The sequence below is a fragment of the Apis mellifera genome, linkage group LG15 (genome assembly GCF_003254395.2).
Source record: "Apis mellifera strain DH4 linkage group LG15, Amel_HAv3.1, whole genome shotgun sequence".
NCBI lineage: Eukaryota > Metazoa > Arthropoda > Insecta > Hymenoptera > Apidae > Apis > Apis mellifera.
Window position 1 is genome coordinate 4,557,729 of NC_037652.1, and position 21,202 is coordinate 4,578,930.

Sequence of the window (21,202 nt, forward strand, 5' to 3'; positions counted from 1 at the left end):
GGGAGGTAATCGTTATCAAGCCGCGTGATATACCGTTAGAAAAATGACTATATAGAAGCAATATTATCTGCAAAGTACAATTTCACTAGAGAATCAGACTTTTCGCCCGGAGTGAAAAGGAAACTTTCGATAAAAATTCAATTTCAAAAGTTTGATAAAAAGAAAAAAAAACACGGTGGAAATCGTTAATCACGGTGACACGAATTTCGATCGAGAACTCGGTCGAAAAATTGAAAAAAAGAAATTTCATTGAACGGCGATAAAGAACGAAAAATCTCTATCGACAAAGGCAAAAAGAGGCATCAAAGTGGGAGATGCCGTGTCGCACGAAATCTTCTTCTTCTTCTTCTTCTTCGTATTAACGTCGAATCGAGTCACAAGTTTTGCCGCAGTTTCCTATTCAAGTGGCAGGTGAAAGAGCAGTCGTTACGTTCCACGAGGAAGGCAAGGTAATTTCGTAGCTTCCTGCGTGAACACGGTGACGCGAATAATTGCACGAGAAACGGGACACGGAGTGAAAAGTAGGGGAAGGAGTATAAAGGAAAAATGGGAGGACGAAAATTCTACTACTACTACTACTTCTACTATACGCCTGTAAAATCACTGTCATCATTGCGGTCCCTCTCTTTCTGCGTTCTTTGTGTCTTCCTCCGTTGCGTGCCGCGCATTCGTAACTGCGATCGATATCGCAGTTTTATTTCCAAAGAAATGTAACGGTCGGGTGTTGTCCACGACCGCTCGACGATCACACAAAAAGCGTCGAAAGCGGCGCGATAACCAGAACGATCAGAGATTTTTCTTTTCAAAGAACTCAATTAGGATGTCGGTCTTTGCGCTTCTTTTTCTTCGATCTCGATCCAATTGTTACTTCATTTCGTTCGCAGTTTAGAAAAACGGGACACTTCAACGGCCAAGTTATAAATAATTGAAAGAAAACGATCCAACTTCCACGTTATGCAACATTATATTTTTCTTCATGCTCTAACTGCAATTTGAATAACGTGAAAATCACGGGAATCTTAAAAAGAAATCACGAGTAATAAATTAATTGCTTCCTGTACTTCGCCGTTTTGCTCCAACGATTCGCACGATAAATAGAGATCTGCGTTTCATGTAATCGGGATTACGAAACTTCTGCCTCGTATCTTCTTCAGCATCGTTTAAAATAAATTAATTCCCGTTGCATGATCGCGTGTTATTAAACAACGAATTCCGTTTCACGCGTCTTAACCAAAAGATCGAGCGGAACCACGAAGAGAGATTCGTGAGAATCTGACATAAATTTTCGATTCTCTTACATTAAAAATCTCCAAGAAAGAAAGATCTCTCGTTCAGAATATCATTCAGAATATACCTCAACTTATCGAGAACAGATTTATCCTCTTCTTTACTAAACTTTACTTAAGAAAAGAATCTTTCATATCGTCCCCCTTCCCTCTCTCTGTATATCCAAGCGGAACAACCAAGACAGATCCCTTCTTCCCAGGATTCGATTAATTGCTCGACTGTGAAATTGACGGTGTAATTAACGGATCGAGGCCCGCGTTTTTTTTCCACGCGGACAGTGTCCCATTGTCGTCGATCGAAATGTTCGGTCGGGGACCAATGGTGGCCAATGATCGAAGAGAAGAGAAGACGGAGGTGGAATGGACAGTGTATTTTTCGTCACGCGTCAAGTACCAAGTTAGATGGCGGTCTCCTTCTCTGGCCTTTTCACGTCCCACCTATATATAAACTAATGGTCCGGCCTAGGGCGAATGTCAGTTAACATTTCATTTGCCGCGTGGACGGTGCTCGCGTAAATCGACCGGTTACTTTACTTCTCTCGATACAATCTGTGGATAAGAATAATTCGATAATTCGTTCGATGGTGAGATATATATAATTACATGTAGCTTTTTTCTTTTTTGTTTTTCATGATCGAGACAATTAACACGTTTCTTTTCTTTCCTTAGGGCGTAGTCGCGTTCTTCCCTTTCCAAAAGTGTAATAAATTGAGAAGTGCAAGTTCTATCGTCAAGTTCCTATCGTAGAATATATTGGATCGATAGTAGATAGTAGAGATAGAGAAGAGATGCTGCTGTTGATGTATCCTATATTGCTCTTCCTGCCTGTGTTGACGATGGCGGAAACCACGCAGGCAACCACGATGCAGGAAAGGTGGAGGTCCCAGCTGGAAGATTGGAGAAGGCCCGTTGATTGGATCGGCGATGGAATTTTCAACGTTGCCGGCACCGTCCTTCCTGTTACTCGATCACCGTTCGACGGAATACGAGGTATAATTCGTCGACGTGTATATAAACACATACACGTTTTTTTTAAATATATACAATTGCGAGCGAGCGAGCAAGAAAAAACGGAGAATTTTAGAAATTATTCACAATCCAAGTGATGAAACCGCGTCACGTGTTAATTGCAATGGTTGCTCGGCATAATGTTGTTGCACGAGCTCATTAGCGACGTGTAATATGCATGATAACGCGAAGGCACGGTCATTCACAGCACACAGTCGGTGGTCAACACAATAACCATAAATGCTTTCCACTCCAGTTCACCTTATTACCTTGTTCATTTCGCGAACGTGACTAATAAGGAGCGCTTCCTTTTTTGCCTCCAATCACTTGCGTTATCTGGTGCATCTCCGATGACATAGAAACGGTACCCGATTTTGTAGTTCGATTCGAAAAATATATCATCCATTTAAATTTAATTATTCTATTTCAAAAACGAATGCTTTTGAAACGACATGTTTTGCAATTTTTCTATTTTTTTTTTACCATTGGAGAAATTAGAAATTTAATAATTATTTACAAATATATCGTTCAATCTGTTGCAGCGCGTAGGAAGAAGAAACACAAGTTGAACAAATACGTTATCCCCCTGATCGTGGGATTCATGCTAATAAAATCGATCCTGCTCCCTATTGCCTTGAAGACTTTGGCCATTTTAAGCGGCAAGGCGGTCGTTCTCAGCTTGATGAGCTTGATACTGGCGGCCATCGTGGGGCTGAAGAAGGTGGCACAGGGGGGCCACTCGGGAGGGAGTTACGAGGTTCTAACCGTGCCCCACAACAAGTACAAGAGGCAGGATTATCTGGACACGGGTGACGACTTGATGGACACAGAGCCTTACAAGTTTTATAGGGAACGACGCAGGAGAAAGTAAAGATTCACATTGAAGAAAAACTCGATGACGTTCCGTTCATTTCTTCGTCCCTTTAACTCCTTTAACCTCCTTTCAGGATCAAATTTGTTCAGGAGTAGGGGAAAAGTTTTCCTGAAAAAGCGAACGAGACTGCGTTAACTCGAATTAAAGAAGATGAATTTGAGTCGTATAAACAATTACACTTTTTTACATCGAAAGAATCTCGACATCGATCGATAATTTGATACAATTGATGTTTATTATTACAATATGCTGTAATAGGATGTTGATCTTAACGATTAATGCAAAAGGAATTAAAATGTCGGTCGAAAATGAAACTTTGCTTGCATGCCAGAGTTTCTGTCATTTATCGACAACAAGGTTCGAGGTGTATATATGTATAAAACTTTCTTTATTCGTACAAATACGAACGAGACTCGCTAATTATTCCGTTACGCAAAAGGAACGGAGCAAGAACGAGGTAAGAAGTTAGCGGATGAAAAGTGAAGCGAATCATGGAAAGTGTTTTCGAATAATTAACAAGGTGGGAAAAATTCGATTGATCGCTACGAGTTTTGGCATCGAAAAGGAAGCTCTTAAATATCTCGAGAATTTTGAGAATTACGAAGTAAACGAAATATAAACAAGTAAAATTGTGAAAGAATTGGATCCATTGGTTTTCTTTTTTTTTCTTTTAGAATACAAGAGTTCTTATTAACAATTAAACAATTATTGTGAAAATATAGAATAGAATTGAAAATAGAATTTAAATATTAACCGTGTTTCTGTTAATTCTGTTTCCGAATAAATGAGAGTCGATATAAATATTTTTGGATATTTGGTAATTTCTATACGTTATAAAATATTACTTCGAGATAGTAAATAAATAGCAAGAGTATTATAAAATGTTACTCATACAATTCAAGTAAAATCCAAAAGAAAGAAGGGAAAAAAAAAATAATAAAAATATAAAATGAGCCAGTAAATAGGGCAAGCGTCTATTCCTATACTCGGTAAAATAAAATTCGTGGAAGAATAGATATACTCGCCTTTCCAATTCATCAAACGTCTCTATTTTTCAATCACTCTTACTCTATTCAAAAACTTTAATTTGCAAAACATTATCTTCCCTGGCTAACAACCTATTGATCGGCCGAGAATGAAATTACGTCGATTGAAAGTCGAAATACAATAATGATATGGGAAACAACAATAGGGAAGAAAGTAATATAGACGCAATCGAAATTGAATCATCGTCGAAAGCAAGGTGTAAGCAAGAAATTTCTCCATTTAACATATAACGCTTGGATATTAACATTTCTCTCTCTTCTTCTTTCCACCGAACGATTCTTATCACATTTCTCTCTCTCTCTTCCAAGAGATCGAAAAAGACTCGAGAGAACACCGTGATTTTGACGTACAACGTTAAAAAATTGAGTTTAGTTTCGTACTTGGAATCGAAATTCTCTTTTCACGAGGACTTTTTTCTTTTTCGAGCCATCGATAATCGAATCGACTTCTCGGAATCAACCTCGAGAAGAATTAGAAAATGTTGCAAGTGATATATATATATATATATATATAGTGACCGACTTTGAGAGGTTGTCGGGTGTAACCTAGAAAATTAATCGCGAAAATCCATCGAACGTTATATACCGTTAACGCAGGAGATGACGAAGTTCCGCGCGGCTGTTAAATATTTAAAGAGACCCGGAACGAGACAATGGAACGCGGCGCCCGCGAATAAGGCAGTTGCCATTCCGAGGCACGCGCCGTTCCAACGAGGGAAAAAGAAAAAGAAGAGAAAGAAGAAGAACAACAACGGCGTACAATGCACATGAGGGGATCGATTGGACACATTGTTTGTTGCCGGACGAATGACACACGCTCTGGCTGAGCCACTTACCGCTCCGCCCATCCTTATAAATTCTTATTAAAAAAAGAAAAAGAAAAAACGAGCATATTCATTTGTTTGCCCGAGCATACATATATCTGTGTGTGTGTGTGTGTGCATATACATGGTTAATTGACGATCGGTGTTTACTTTGAAAAGAAAAACACGGAGAAATGGATAGAGGTGAACCGCAATTAAAAGTATGGACAAGTACTCTATCGACCAATTTCATTCACTATAGCGTTTACCTAAAACCGCTATTGACAGTGTAAATAGCGAGCCGGTGAAAGTATAGTTTATCTCTCTCTCTCTCTCTCTCTCTCTAGAAAAATCGTAAAATGCACGCGAAACATTTATACATCCTACGAATGTTAGAGGAAATAATTTGAATTTCAGAGGATCGAGTGAGATCTTTCGTCTCGGCTAACTTGACTCTTGAAGAAGGCTCGAGAGCTACCTTCGATCGCGGCGTATCGTTAAAAGCCTGATTCTCCTTCTCGTATGTAACACGGAATATATAAACGTGGAAAGAACAAAAGAAATAATAATGCGCGGAGAAACTATCGGTAATCATATCATCAAGCCGTCGCGTATCAGGAAATCCATCAATGCAACGAGTGGCTTTGTACGACGACCACGTCTGTGGGTCAAGGTGAACTGCTTGCTCGTTGCACGTGGACGTATACAAGATATCTATATACATATATATATGTGCGCATTCGTCCCAATTATACGATCTACGCTTTTCAATCCTAGAATTTAGGGGGAACGAATGCCGGAGGGGATTCAGATGAATTATATGCGTTTTAGAGAGGACCGATTGTAAAGATAATAATCCATTGATCCATCTCTCGATTTACATAATCGAATATATGATATATATATATCAAAAACTCACGAGAATTGTTGAGTTTGTTGAATTGGACAAAACCAATATCTTTCTCTTTTTGGATCCAAAGATACGATCCTCTCTCTCTCTCAGTGTCTCACACTGGGTATTCTCCTCCCTACTGACCCAAATCTGGGAGCTTGGGCGATCGGTATTGCGCTACTAGGGTCCACAGCTTGTTGCGCCAACTCGGGGAAGAGTCGGCCGTTTGTTTAAAAAATTATTGAAGAAAGTTCGGCGTGACGGGGAGGTGGGTACAACAACGACGGTGTACCAAGCGCGATGACGCCTTGGTGTGTGCCTTGGTCGTTCGTCGTCGTCACACGCGTCATCCGCCGTGAGAGTGGGGATATTGGGGAGGGTCCCAGCTGGCGAACACCTATAAAGATAGAAGCTACGGAGGGTCAGATCACACTTTGCTCCGAAAATTTTCCGAGGATCGATCCTCGTGGACAGTGAGGGAGAGAGAAAGAGAAAGAGAGGGAGAGGGAAAGAGGGAGAGAGAGAGAGAGACACTCGCTAATTGTCGGAAAGATGAACAAGCTGCTGGTGATTCTGGGATTTCTCGCCGCTTCCGCGACGGCTGTGCCCACGTCGGTCGTTAACAACGTTCAACTGAACAGGGATCTCGATTGCTTGGAGCAAGAGAACGCGCTGTTCAGCTGTATCTCCGTCAAGACTGTCAGCATGCTGGACAGAGCTGCGAGGTCCAGCGACATTGACATCGTCGATGGGGTCAAGTTCGTAAGGGAAACGCCGAGTGAGTTTCAATTCCATTATTCGTTTTATTAATTTCTCTTCGACATCTTTCTCTGATTCGTCGTCATCGTTTTAATTATTATTCCATCTTCTTCGCGACATCTTATGCAAATTATTATTGTTTGTTTCTACTTCAAAAAAAAAATGTAGAAACTCGACGTAAAATTTGTTCGTTCTCGATCTTTTTTTTTTTGTTCGCTTTAATTATATATAAAAAAAGGATTAAAGTGACGATATAAATATCCATCTCTCCCTTCCAGTGGAGCGCAACGGAAAAGATCTGAGGACCGAGGTGGACATGATGAACGAGTTGCCGAGGGACGCGTCGGACAGAGCCATCAAGCTGATGGGTATGATGTTCGACTCGGCCATGTCCTTCGTGAAATCCCACAGTTTGAAGCTGAGCATGCCCGAGGAGGGCTCCATATCCCGCGCTCTGGACCAAGGTAAAAACTTTCTACTATCCTTCTATCATAGAAGAGAGACACGCGCATCCGTTACGTAATCCTTCCCACCCGTTGATGACCGTTCACGTCACGCGCATATGAACGAATAAACCAAGCCTTGTTCGAGCCTTTCACCTTCGTGATATCTACACGATGCGCCGCGGCAACCTGTTCCGGATAAACTCGTTCCTTCGCGCGTTCCACCTCCTACGTTCTCGCTTTCCTTCTCAAAATTATATTATACGCCATGCTCGGTGAGAGAAGAAAGAAAGAGAGAGAAAATGTTTATTGCAAGTTAATAAGACTGTTGAATTCAAGAATTGGGAAAGAAGATTTTCTTTTTCTTTTCTCTTCAACACTCGTTACTTTATTTACAGCAGAAAACGAACAATTTCGTTGTTCGATGAACTAAAACTAACTTGCCGTGTCGTCGTTTTATTTTAAAATCATCAGATTTGGATGAAGTAGAAATAGATACGCGAATAATTTCCCATTTTTCCAGGCCGCGCCAAGATAAAGAAAATCGCGTTGCCACTGATCGCCGCCGCGGGGGTGAAATTATTCGCCCTGATCCCAATTGTGCTGGGAAGTCTGGGCCTGCTGGTGATGAAGGCCCTTTTCGTGGGCAAGATCGCCCTTCTCCTCGCCGGGGTGCTGGCTTTCCAGAGGCTGTTCGGCAGCGGCAACGGGACGACGAGTTTCTTCAACAAGAACAATCAGCCGTCAACCGGATGGGTGGACAACGCAGGTGGACAAGGTTGGTCGACGTCGGGCAACGTCGCGGCAAACGTGCAGCCCCAGGGTTACTACAGAAGCTTCGACGGCCACCGACAAACGGATGCCCATTCTATGGCGTACTCGGCCCAGGCGCCGATCACGAACGAAACCAATTGAAACGACGGGTCGACGATCTCGAGTGGAAAAAAAAATCGCGAAACGTTTGAACGAAGAAGAATCGGAGAGGCCATATCTCGCGTGCGTTTAAACATGCTAGATCTAGATAATTAATTCTCTCGACTGCTAGATTAATATTTATTATATTAATCCCTTTTGTATTAATAAATTATTCGTATTCAATACCTCTTCTTGCAAAATATCTCTTTTCTCATTTATCGATTCGTTTATCAATCGTTTAATTCGATCCATCTCGTTCTTGCCTTCACAAATATAATTATATTCCTTTTTCTTGAAAAAAGAAAATCTCGCAACATCACTTTTGACGCGACACGAGGGTAAACTCGTCGAATCGTTCCGTCAAACGACGAATATAAATCGAAAGCCGATTTCTAATTTGAAGGGAGGAATAATTTACTTATCGATGCGCTTGGAGAAATATTATACGCGATGCAACGCCGCAAGGTGCATAGAAAAAAAGCGGCCGATACGTGATCAGTGTTGCTGTTCTGCCGCGAAATATCGAAACGATCGATCATGCCTCATATTCGATTCAGATCGGACGTATACCGTAGTTTCGTTTCCCACTCCCGGCCGCTCTTGTACCCCATTTTCTCACCTTCTCCCTCCCCTTCCTTCCTCCTCGCTCGTTCCATTTCCTTCTCTCCTTCTTCCTTCCTCCTTCTTCCTCCTCCTGACCGAAAACAGATTCGGGACACGGCAGCAGCACAACAGCAGGTCGCCCGTTTTGCATGCCGCGTGTTCCGTGTCACACGCGGCAACAGGCACGGAAATCTAATTTTCACCGAGAAACTTATTACCCGCCGTCTCGTGTATATACACGATCGTGTATCGTGTATCGTCCAAGGCATACTACCACCTGGGGCTGGGAACGGGCGGCCGTTTATCGCGTGGCCACCGATTCCAGAGAGAGAGAGAGAGAGAGAGAGAGAGAAGAAGAAGAAAGAAGCGTCGGCTGTGGAAACTTTGCTTGCCATTGTGATTGGAGATTGACAAAAGGCGGCACACACATCCTTTTATTATTCCTACGATTTCGCGAGAGACAAGAAATCTATCTTTATTGTTGAAGTACGATTGTTGTTCCCCCCCCACCGAATGGACTCGCTCGTTTGAATAGAGAATTTGGTAGAAAGTACCAAGTCATAGGTGGACGTCTCCTCCTCCATGTCCATCATCATGCCTACGTTCGCGCCTTTCCACGAATAAACTGTGATTCTTATTTCCAACCGTCTGCCAACGGCAAGTTCGAAAAGACGCTTCTTCCTACTTTTCTCTAAAACAAATTATCCGCACCTTAAAACGGCCTATCAACTTTCACGCTTTTCAATCATCGTTAAGACGGGCTCCTTCCATTCCAGAAAATTGTGTATTCTCACTCCTCAAGTTTCTACAAATCCGTATTTCTCCGTTTATGCGCCTCTCTCGCAGGTTTCGAAGCAAACACACTGTGCTCGTCGAACTTTTTCCTTCTCTCTCTCTCTCTTTACTAAAAAAATATCCGTTCTTTCGATATTAAACGATTTTTCTTTTTTATTTTGCAATTATTAAGAACGCGCAGTAAAATCGTTATTAATTATTGGCATGAAAATATTCGACGTATTTTTCGAAACTAACTTCGACATTTATCCCAGGAAAGAAATGAAAGAAATGAAAATTAAAACACGTCTGACGGATAAAAATTACCAGATTCAACAATTTCGACGTCAAAATCTAATTGGAAAACACACGCGCGATCGCTCGAAAGTGATCGCGCTGAAAAGGAAAATTAAATTTCTATCGGTTTGAAGACGAAACGAACTCCTCGCTTACGTTAGCCGAAGCTCGTCGTAGGCTTCGATCGGCGAGACGTTGAAATTAAAATTCCTGACACCGCGGTCCTTGCACGTCGCTTGCCAAATGGTTCAAACCGCCCCCACCATCGATCACGGGCCCAAGTATAAAAGAAAAATTTGCCCCCGGGGCAAACAGTCAAAATCCTCGCGCGTTCCTCGATACTCGATAACACATTCATCAGGATGAAACGGTATAACGCGATTCTATCTGTCACTTTGTTGTTGTCGCTCGTCTGCGTCGCGATCGCGCAAGATCCGAGGGACGCGGAGGAGGAGATCAGGCTGACGAGGGCGATGGACGAGTTGAACAAGAGGGATACCATCAGCATCTACGGTGACATGATCACTTTGGAGAAGGTTGCGAGCGACGAGGAGGAGGGAAGATCGAAGAGCGAGGATCCTCTGATAGGACAGATCGAACGGTTCTTGAACACCAGGAGGATCCGCTTTCATCTGCCCAACGATGGATCTTCGGCGGATATGTTCGGCAGAGCGTTGGGACGGAAGGATGTGGGCGTTGAACTCAGAGGCTTGATCACGGGGGCATCCGAAGGTGAGAATTATTTTTTTGGGATGAGGAGCTGGAGGTAGAAGTTGAAGGATTTTTTAAATATTTATCACGAATTCGATGAGTCAGACGCGTGGAAAGTAAGGAGGAAAAATATCGAGTCGTTTGAAATTATGATATTCAAAAGTTCGAACGATTCTTTTTTTAAACGTTGAATCATATTTTTTTAAATTAGGAATTTTAATTTAAGAAATCGATCAAATATCAATTCTAACTTGAGTCAAGCTTGAGTTTTAAGTTTGGGTTATGTTTCTCAAATGTAAACTACATACTTTTCACTACATATCGAAAGTCTCCAAGCTTTTATTAAAAAAGAATCGAAAATAGAAAGTGAAATTCGAGAAATTAGAAAATAGAAGAGTGGAGGAGGGGGAGAAGAATAGACTATAAAGAAACATACGTATAAGTCTTTTTCTCCCCCCCCCCAAAAAAGAAAGAAAGAAAGAAAGAAAGAAAAGAAAGACTCACCAAAGAATCAATCATCGAGGAAAGCTCGAAGGAACTTTCTATCGGAAATAACCATTCCTTCGATCTCTCCTTTAGCCTACATATCGATCATCTTAAGCATTCGAGGCCTCGAGAAACCCCCCTCGAATACCAAAGCGCGAGAGACCGCTCAAACTATTGGAAGAGAAATATATATTCATGCGTCTCTCCACCTTATGGGGATCCCTAATTCGACCAACTTAATAAATTCCACGCGTCTCGATCTCTTCGAGGCGTCGACGAGCCGGTGCTGCGAACGGATCGGGGCACGTCCGCCAACTTATAGCCCCTCGCCTTTCTAAACTCTCTCTAATACGATCGAAGTAAGCCACCGAGGCGAGAGGCGATTGGCCGCAAAAGTGGGACTTCCGGTGGCGAGGCTTCCGATTGGCGGCCTCAGAATCAATCCGCGGCACCTCCTTCCTCCTCTCTTTTCCTCGGCCTCTTTTCCTTCGCCTCGAAATTTCCACCAATTTTTCTCTCCTTTTTTTCTCTCTCTCTCCCCCTCCCCCTCTTTTCTCATCTCTCTCCTCTCCCCGCGTTCCTTCCCTCCCCACGGAAGGAGTGAAACAAGAAGCGAGAAGAGAAGGTGACGAGGAGGGAGCCGCAGGAAAGTGGCCGGGCGTCGTAGAAAGCCGGCGTCGTCCAACGCGCGTCCCACTTCCTCCGCATCCGCGAAAACGACGGTAGGACGGACGGGGGGAGGGGAGGGCAGTGGGCAAAGTGGGCCACCGTTGGGATTCCGGGTTTCTGGGACGGCAGCCGACTGGGAAGAGAGCAACGAGGAACGAGGACCTTGAACGAGAGTGCCACATGTCGAAGAAAGTAGATAGCCGGCGATTAAAGCGGCCATTAAAGATTCCAACATTCTTATAGATATATCCCTTCTTCCCGAGCCTGCCTCTGGGCCTCGTATTGATAAATTTCACTTGACGATCAATCAAGGGTATATTTTTTTTACCAGTGTCGCTGCTCTTCCTCTTCTCAGATCATGATAATAACGCATTGTTGAGAAAGAAAAGAGATTGATGAGATCTTGGACCAGATTCGTTCGATGGATTTCGGATTTAAAGTCTTAATTTGTCCTTAAATTCATCGATATATATATATATATTGTTTTTTTATACGAAAGAAAAGATTTGTAGTCGATAGCGTATTGTTAGAAGAAAAAAGAAGAATCGCAAAATTTCTTAAAGCGAAATTTAAAATTTTCCCTTTCGTTCCAGCCCGAACCAAACTGAAGAAGATGGTGCTGCCGCTTCTGCTGGCCCTGAAACTCAAAGCTATGATCGTCCTGCCCATCGTCATCACTCTGATCGGGCTGATAGGGATCAAGGGACTCGGCGCCGGTCTGCTGTCCCTTCTCCTCTCAGGAGCGGTTGCCCTCAAGGCGTTGCTCACGCCGCCACCACCCCCCGCCAGGGTGACGTACGGAGTCGTGAAACCAGAGATCCATCACGAGCATTGGCACAGGTCGCAGGAGGAGTTGAATCAACCCTACAGAGGTTGGGCGCCTGAATTTGGGCCTGAACAATATCCCTACCAGGACATCCCTTGAATTTAATCTTTAAAAATCGTTAACAAAACGTTCATCCTCTCATCCCACCCCCCTCACTTTATTTATTATCTCCTCTCTGTTACCCTCTGCGTTGTATTTAAATAAAATGGCATCGTATCCTCTCTTTTCTTTTTTTACAAACTCTACAATTTGTCCCTTTCCTCGACGATAAACAACTCTCTTCCACCCTAAAATTCCTCGTCGTCCATCCAAAGAAGCATTCGTCCACTTTCCTTTCGATCCATTCTTCGGTCCAACGACTGTTAAAATAATTAAATAAATAATTAAAAATCTATAATCGCTAAGGTAAAGCGGGTTATCTTGGGCGAAGGGGGGAAGGCTAACGACCCAAATAGAAGCTGTTCGAAGAGAGGGAGAGAGAGAGAGAGAGAAAGGACGAAGACAGGTGGGGAAGAAAGAACAGATGAGAGAGTGGGGGGAAAGGAATCGAGGTCACTGTTACGCGAAAGGTGGGAAAAGTGGCCGAGGCAACGATTGGTCGTTTGTCCTTCCCTCTCGGAGGATCCTCAGGATCAAGGGCACTGGGTCATTGCCTCCACGTGGACCCCTACTTCGCGCTCTCCTCCCCTCCCTCCTGTTTGGTTCGCCTCCGGGTGGGGAAGTAACGGTATCGGTTGTGATCGAGTCACGTGGAGAGGGCGAGAACCTCGGATATATTACGAGCCGATCGAGAGGACAGCACCGTCAAGAGGCTGGAGAACTCGAGGCGAGAAGTTGATGAGTCGAATGATGGGCTTTTCTTGGGCTTGGATTTTGAATTTTGTTCACGCACAAAGTTTTGTTATCACTTGTTTGAAGGATTTCTTTTATCTGTTAGAAACAGGATCGATTTATGATTTTCGCGAAGAATTAATGCGAATGATTAGTAATAGATCTCTTAAAATTTTCTCTTCCTCTTCGTTGAAGATTCAATCTTACTTAGCTCTTAGCTCTTCTTTGAAAAATATTATCATCCCTCCGTCGATGAATAAAATCTTATCAATCGAAATAATTCCTTCTAATAAAATCACTTCGAATCGAATCGTTATAATTTCATAAGAAACTGAATTACTGTTCACGGTAATTGATTTTCTTTTAAAGAATCACCAAGAATAATAAAACAGTTGAAGGAGGAATTCGAGTAGCCTCGAAGTGAAAGAACGCAAAAGTATGATCGCGCACGAAGAATTTTCGAGCGCATAACGGATGCTCGTTCTCGAATTAACGAGGTCTACGCAGCCATTCGGCCAGTAATCGTAGTCGACGATGCACCTCAATTTTTTTTATTTTTTTTTTCTCTTCCCCGCTCTACACACAACTCGATAACGCGTGCATTCGCTCGGCATGCCTGAGAACATTAGACGCGTGAACCGAACGGATGCACGAGACGAGGAATAGGAAAAAGGCCTCAGAGAAATTACGGAAAATTGCCGTGAAACTATTCCTTTTGGAATTGTACCGGATTGGCAGAAAGCTTGAATCGTAGATTATAATTCAACGCATCTTCTAAACTGCCAATGTTTCCTTTTATTCAAAGCTTCCAATATCACGAATCATATTTAATCTTATCTATCCTTGTTACATTTTCAATGCTTTAGAATGACAATTCCAATGCCGGCTTTTTTCTTGATTTTAAACTCGGATATTTCGGATCATAATCGACGAATAAATAATTCTATGAATAAATAAATTCTTATGTTACGCAAACAATGGAAAGAGAATTCGAGAATTCATCGAAATTATCGCGATTCTACGAGGGAGGGAGGGGAGACAGTGAGATATGATCCGTCATGGTCGAGCCGCTCCTCGAGCGACACGCTTTTCCAAATAACGTCGCCGCTCACCGAGCAAACGATCACCGATCGATCTTCGGGGAATTCACGCCGACTTTCTCGATATCTCGTTCTATTCGTCTCGATTTTCGAAACGAAAACGGGGTGACCGCGCAATTACGCTTCCGATATATACAGGGTATCTCGGTTATATCGACTGAAAAGTTATCAAAAAGTTCAAAATTCAATCCGTGAAAAAAGACAAGTACGAGGCATACGTGAGATACGTTTTTAACAAAAATAGAAATTTTATGAGAAATATCTCCTGTAGGGGACATTTTATAAGAAAAAAATCTTAAAAGCTTTCCTTCAAAACCATCTTCGAATATCTTTTCAAATATCTGTCGTCCTCGTGAGATATTTTTATTGGATAAACTAGCGATACACCCTGTATAAATCGAAGGAGAGAGAGAGAGAGAGAGATATGGGGAATTAGAATCTTGGAGAAGAAACAGAGATTGACCTGATTGCGGATTAGACAGGGACAGTCCTATAAAATCGAACTTGCCCATCGATTGAAACGTGCGATTCGATCTCCAGTTTTCTCCAGTTTCAATTGCTAATTGCCGTAAAGCCGGCCATTTAATCCGAATAGATATCTGCGGATTAGTCGATTCGCAGCTTTTATTATTTCCACACGCTTTTGTATTAACTTTCAACCGCAAGAGGGAAGGAAGATCGATCGATTTTCTTATATCACTCCGTGTGACGCGTCCGTAGAAACGTAGGAATTAAGGACACTTATGAAATTGCTTCGTTGATCGATTTTAATTTTCGCTTTCGCCCCGTCTCGAAAGTGGAGTAGCAAAGTAGTGGCGTTTTCCATCTTTTTTGCCCGCGCCGCCTTTCGAACAAGGATCATTTAATAGCACATAGGCAAGAGGGGGAGGAGGAGGAGGAGGAGGAGGATCGTAGAATAACGATCGATGAAATTCAGACGAGCCCGTGTCCGCGTATCAAATGTGCCAGAAGGATAGTAACAGTATACGAGGAATAACAGTTATGGGGAACAAGAGGGCCCATTCGCGTTTCACCACTTGCGGCACGATTCGCATTGGTTTGGATCGATTGGAAAGGTGGTGATCGATCGATGAAAATCGAGTCTACGGAACCCGCGAACCGTAACACTATGCATTTTCTAATAACTCTGTATCCAATTCTTATATCTCTGCCGTAATCCCTTCCATTCAAAATAAAATTTCATTTTTTGGAAAAATTGTTTAAAATATTCCTGATCCTGATTTGCTACGATTTGAGATAATTCTTTTATCCGATCTGAAGAAAAAATATTGGTATTGGTTGTAAAATTTAAAAGAGAGGAAACGACAAGAATCTTCTACGAATCTCAAGTTTCGGTGAATTTTTGCCGATAAAAAATTCGAAAGAAAATTTTCCGATCCGATTCGATCGAAGGAAATTCCGGCACACAAGCGGATCGCGAAACAAGAGCAGCTGAGCGGTGATCGCGCGATTATTAAGGAAGAAAGGAAGGCGTTGCGGTAAAAGGAAGTGGCGAAACAAGGTGGATGGAAAAGAAGGCCTAATTCTCTCCTTTCCGGCACACCTGTTGGCCGAGCAGCGCATCGTCCCGCCCGTACGAAATGCAAATGTAAAACGGCGGCCAATTTTTCATCACGCTCCAAACTCCACGCCCTATTGACGGTGGATCGTTTTCCCCAGTGGGAATGCGCTGCAATATTTCACGCGATTCGCGTGCTTTGTTTCGAGAAGCTCTAAATATTTAGTGAAATACGACCGAGTATACATATCTGAATCTCGTCCAACCAAGCTTCTCTTTAACTCCAATTTTTTCATTCCGTTACTTCGCGTTTCTTCTAACTTTTCTTGATCCTCTTCCTCCAATTAATAAATTTCTAAAGCAAATATAAATATTCTTCCATCGATTTGTTCCGACTTAAATGATTTCTTAATAAGATAATTTGCGTAAAAAAGAAAGCTCTTCGATATTATAAAAAAATTACCTCTCCTCGAATTCGAGCCCGCAAAAATTAAAAACTTCGGAATGAAGATTATTCGAAGAATGATTGTCGAGTCGAATGATGAACGCGTAAAATCGCAATTTCCACGCGATCACGCGATTTCCACCAATTCCACAGCTCTCCAAAGATGCTCCTCTCGGATCCTCTTTGCGGAAATTGGCCACTTTCTCGCTGCCGGATCCGTCTGTAGCGCGCGCGCTCGTCGTCGTTGGAGCGTGGCGCGCGAAAATCCAATCTCCACCGAGTTAACCGGTCTAATTTAAAGTAGGCCTTCTCGTTTCGCTCCAAGCCGATGTAAATATTATGCGCGCAACGACCATTCCCCTTCTCTCCCGTATTTTCGTAAATACACCGATTTTCGCTCGGAACCGGATGTAAAAAGCAGGCATCCATCCATTTTCGCTCGGGGGTCGATCGACCGCCCACCGCCGACCGCCTCGATTTCGTCGTCGAGATCGAAAGTGGTTCACGCCGGGTTCGTTACTGTCGTCGTCCGATCGATCCGCAACGCTCGATCGACCGACCTTCTTCCTTCTCTTCCTTCCAAAACGCACACAGATTTGCAGGAAAATGGTGGACAAAGAATTTCCTCTCAATAATGTACAATACAAAGAAGAATCCATTATCTCATCTCCTTTAAGATACGATATATTATAACAATTTTCTCGATTTACGATGTCGCGCGTTAGAAACTTTCTGTGCTAATAATTTTTAGATCGAAGATTCGATACCGATCGAAGGAAAATATAGGGAATAAAATCCGTGAGAATTGACGAAGCCGAGAGAGGCGTGAATGGGTGATCAATCCAAGGTGATTCAACGAGGCTTCGCTCTCATTATAGAGTGTCTCCGGTATCTCCTTTTTTTCCCCCGCGAATTCGACAGAGATTCGAATTCTCCGCTCTATTTGACGCTCCCTCTCGCCGCTTGAAGGCGGCGGCGGCGGCGGCGGCGGCGGTGGATGCCCCTCGCCTCCTCTTGGACCGCCGCGAAGAGAGCCGCGCGCCGTCGTCTCTCCGTTGCCTCTCTCGACTTAGGAGAATGTATGGAACGGGCCGAAAGGCAAAAAGGAAAAAGGACTACCCGGTGATTCGCTCTATATATACTGCAACTATCCGAGGGTATGTCCAGTGCACGGTACGCGCCTCGTCCGTCAGCTTCGGCCTGCCGTCCTTACCATCGAGAGCACGCTTAACTCCTGTGACCAGCGAGACTACTCGCGGATCATCCGTTCAACAAAGCAGCACAGGAGGAGAATCGCGTCGAGATCTCGGGTTTCGCAAAGTAAAGGAAGGAAGGAAACAATGAAGGGAGTCGAACGAAGCCATCAACGGCAACGGGCCATCATCTTGGCGGCTATTCTGCTTCCCGTTCTTTTGGCCTTTGGGCCCGCTGCAGGCGAGATCGAGAGACGCAGCTCGAAGCAGATGGTCGAGGAGTCGGCCGAGGGCTTGGCCTCCGGGTTGAGCAAGGACTGCGGCAAGTCGTACAGCGCCACCTGCCTGAAACTGGACGTGGTCTCGTTCCTCGACAGGCTGTCCGAGCAGGAGGACATCAGCATCCTGCCGGGTGTCTCGGTGATCAAGGAGAACGGGACTGCGAACGTGCCCGCCTCGGAGGTGGTCGCAAATCTGGCCAGAGATTTCCCCAACGACGTGGAGAAGAGGCTGGACGCGTACCTCGTGCACAAGGTGGGAAGTTATCTCAACAGCCACTCCATCTCCATCAAACTGTTCGATCCGAGGACGTTCGAGGCGGCGAGAAATTTTAACGAGGAGACCCTGGCCCAGCTTGGACTCGGCGGTGGCGGGCAGCAAAATGGCGTTGGAACTGGTAAGAAATTTCCCCTCCTCCCTCTCCCCATTTACAAAAAACGTACGAAAAAAAAAAAAACGAGAAAACGCTCGTCCCTTATGATTGTATGAGCGCGAGAGAGGAATGAGAATGAAAAAAAAAAAAAAGAAAAGAAAAAAAAAAAACGACGATTTCGCGCAGGGCGCAAGAAGGAGAAGGGCGGCATGGGAGGCATGATGGCGGGTCTGATGATGATGAAGGGCACGTTGGGGGCGATCGGTTTCGGCGCCCTAGCTCTGCTCGCGGGTAAAGCGCTGATGACGGGCCTGATGGCCCTCATGTTATCGGCCATCGTCGGTCTGAAATCTCTGGCGAGCGGGGGCGAGAAGAAGACCACCTACGAGATCGTGAGCAAACCGGTGTACTCGAGTTCTCACACTCACAGCTCGGAGGAGCACCACGGCCACGGTTACGGGCATTCAGGATACGGGCGATCCCTGGACGCGATCCACGAGGACGTGGAGCAGGCCGTCCTCAAGTACGGCAACGTGCGGGATCGTCGATCGTTGCTTCGGCAAAATTAATAAATAATACTCGTCGTGCCGGCTACTAACAACTCCGCCGGTGGCAGAGATCCAGTAGCACGCCTCTACCTCACCGAGTCTCCACACACTTCATTTCCACTTTTCCACTCGTATTCTTACTTTCCTTCCTCGTCCTTCGTCACCATCTCTCTCACCAGCTGTTACGTTCCTTCTATCTCTCTTTCTCTCTTTGTCACTCATTCATCATCTCTTTTCTCTCTCTCTCTTTCTTCATTCATCGTTTCTTCCGGTTCTCTCATTACACTGTAATCTCGATCACCGTCACCGAGCTATAAACTCGTAGATTCGTAGGTATTTATTTTACATTGGAATCATGCTATCGCCACCTCCACCACCACCACACGGTCACTCAAGGCTCGAGAGAAGAAGAAGCTGGTCGTCGTCGTCGTCGTTGCACACACGGACCATCCTCGAATCGTGTACATGATTTTCTCTTTGTTATTTATATTGTATTTATTACCCATTGTAAAGTTTTAATAAAAAAAAAAAATCATGTTTTTAAGAAGCCGCTTTTGATCCGCTTCTTCGTATTTTTTTTTCTTTTATCTCGTGTTTTGTATTCGAATTGATTTAATTCACTGCTCGTTCGATGATGCTGGATTTCTGGATTCGCTCGTGGCGAAAGAAACGAGAAATCGAAGGGGATTAAAGACTGGGCTTTGCTTCGATCTGCCAAGTAAATTATAGAATGAATGTATCGTTCAATTGGATCGACGCGAAATAAGGTCGTTTTTCTTTCTTCGCGCACACGTCGAAGCTATCCAGATGTTCCATAATCAATTATCCAACATTTCTCATCGATGAATTCGCATATCTCGTAAAGGTAGAGAATATATTTTACGTCTTCGACGTAATTTACAATCCGAAAATATTTAATTTCTTTATGCGAAGATTATTGTAACTTTCGTTACAATTTTTCTTAACCTTTTCTTCGTTTCACAATTGTATTTATCGCAGAAAATAATAATTCCCTGCATACCTATTCGATTGTTATATCCAAGAAAACGGGTAAATAACAAACGGTAAAAAAGATTTCATCATCGCAGATCAGAGAATTCTATTAATCTTTTCGCAATAATCTTGTCCCCGAATTCTCGAAAAGACAGCATCCTGCTTTGCAATCTAGGAGATCAAACCGAGTAAACGTATCATTACGCTGTTTACTTACCGACCAATGATAAATGGTAATCGTGACAATGTCTGGAAAAAATCCAACGGATGACATAAATCTTATTGTATATAAACGATATTTACGATCTGATGGAAGTCAGTCTTTGGAAATCGTTTGGGGATCGGTCGCAAACAAAGCAATGACAAGTTGGAGGATCGTGGGCAAAGTGCAAGGATCGATATTGATTGTGATTTTATATTCGGTGATCCTCCCGATCGTGGTACGAAGCCAAGCCAACGATGCAACGATCAAGAAGAATCTGATCCTGAATCCTTACAAAATCGTCGAGACCAATCAATAGTACAATCATTTTCGTTATTTCGTTTATTCTTTGATATAATGTGTTCGCTTCCGGACCAGTGACATCTCTTTTCCTCCCTTCTAAAATTCTTCAATTCTTCTCCAATATTTCCGTCGCTACGCTCTTTCTCTCAAATTATCGAAATTTCTAGCAACATTGGCCGAAGAGTGTTCGATTTCCGGAAGAACGGGATCAGAGTGGATATCAGAGTGGTGCCGTCTTCGAAGAACGACTCGATCAAGGACGATGGGTTCCCGGAGTTTCCAGCGATGGATATAAACCGATGCGTCATCGATCTCTCGTTGATCTGCGCGAGGAACCGCCTCGGCCGATTCCTCGAGTCGATTAGGAGCATGAACGAGATTCACTTAATGGGGCAAAACGTTAAACTGGTGAAAACCAGGGCGAGGATCGGTCGTGGCAGATTCGTTAACGAGAGTAACGACAATATAGAGCGCAGCGTCAACGATTTCTTTGACACGTTCGCCTTGAGAATTACGTTACCAAGGTGGAGTGGGAATCGAGAAAAGAATCAGATCGACGTTATGTACGACGAGACCGATATTGTGGAAGGTTTGTCAGATTTTAACGTTTAATGAATAATTAACAAAATAATATATATATATAAATACGTATTACACTCTAGGAAGAGGGAAGAAAGGAGGTGGTGGTGGTGGTAAGGGAGGAGGCAAAGGGTGTCAGATGATGATGATGGCGGGCCTTATGATGCTGAAAATGAAATTTATGGGTAAATGAAACATCATCTTCCATTCCAACAAGTATATAATTAATTTTCAATCAAAATTTTCTTTTTTAATAAAAAAATTTGTTAAATCAGGAATAGCTACGATGAAAGGAATGATGATGGCAGGTATGTCCCTAATGATAACAATGGCAATGTTAATGAACAAATACATGAAGGGTGGCGGTGGTGGAGGCGGAGGCGGTAATGGAGGTAATATATCACGAATATTCGTCATCGTCCGAGTATCATTTCGAGTATCGAAT

General features: G+C 43.4%; 5 protein-coding genes and 1 long non-coding RNA gene across 6 annotated transcripts; 5 read left to right on the top strand and 1 right to left on the bottom strand.

Moving 5' to 3' along the window:
- The first annotated feature begins 750 nt into the window (after positions 1-750).
- LOC102655899 lies at positions 751-3,649 on the top strand. The gene is made up of 4 exons (XM_006560994.2): positions 751-1,870; positions 1,956-2,276; positions 2,837-3,161; positions 3,242-3,649. Exons 2-4 carry the CDS (start codon positions 2,075-2,077, stop codon positions 3,261-3,263), a joined length of 549 nt encoding a protein of 182 aa, XP_006561057.2. The 5' UTR covers positions 751-1,870; positions 1,956-2,074; the 3' UTR covers positions 3,264-3,649.
- A 2,157-nt stretch (positions 3,650-5,806) lies between these two features.
- Positions 5,807-8,211, top strand: LOC408538. The gene is made up of 3 exons (XM_392084.7): positions 5,807-6,687; positions 6,947-7,132; positions 7,635-8,211. Exons 1-3 carry the CDS (start codon positions 6,462-6,464, stop codon positions 8,024-8,026), a joined length of 804 nt encoding a protein of 267 aa, XP_392084.1. The 5' UTR covers positions 5,807-6,461; the 3' UTR covers positions 8,027-8,211.
- On the bottom strand, positions 7,477-9,880 carry LOC113219288. Its single transcript, XR_003306194.1, has 2 exons — positions 8,646-9,880; positions 7,477-7,833 (listed from the first exon to the last, which is right to left on the bottom strand). It is a non-coding gene; the product is annotated as an uncharacterized LOC113219288 (long non-coding RNA).
- Positions 9,881-10,004: 124 nt separating this feature from the next.
- Positions 10,005-12,615, top strand: LOC726094. The gene is made up of 2 exons (XM_001121861.5): positions 10,005-10,432; positions 12,160-12,615. The coding sequence occupies exons 1-2, from the start codon at positions 10,063-10,065 to the stop codon at positions 12,489-12,491; spliced, it is 702 nt and encodes a 233-aa protein (XP_001121861.1). The 5' UTR covers positions 10,005-10,062; the 3' UTR covers positions 12,492-12,615.
- A 4,459-nt stretch (positions 12,616-17,074) lies between these two features.
- On the top strand, positions 17,075-19,227 carry LOC102656231. The gene is made up of 2 exons (XM_006561001.3): positions 17,075-18,156; positions 18,319-19,227. Exons 1-2 carry the CDS (start codon positions 17,628-17,630, stop codon positions 18,699-18,701), a joined length of 912 nt encoding a protein of 303 aa, XP_006561064.1. The 5' UTR covers positions 17,075-17,627; the 3' UTR covers positions 18,702-19,227.
- Positions 19,228-19,918: 691 nt separating this feature from the next.
- LOC726125 lies at positions 19,919-20,813 on the top strand. Its single transcript, XM_026445624.1, has 2 exons — positions 19,919-20,193; positions 20,268-20,813. Exons 1-2 carry the CDS (start codon positions 19,919-19,921, stop codon positions 20,788-20,790), a joined length of 798 nt encoding a protein of 265 aa, XP_026301409.1. The 3' UTR covers positions 20,791-20,813.
- The last annotated feature ends 389 nt before the right edge of the window (positions 20,814-21,202 follow it).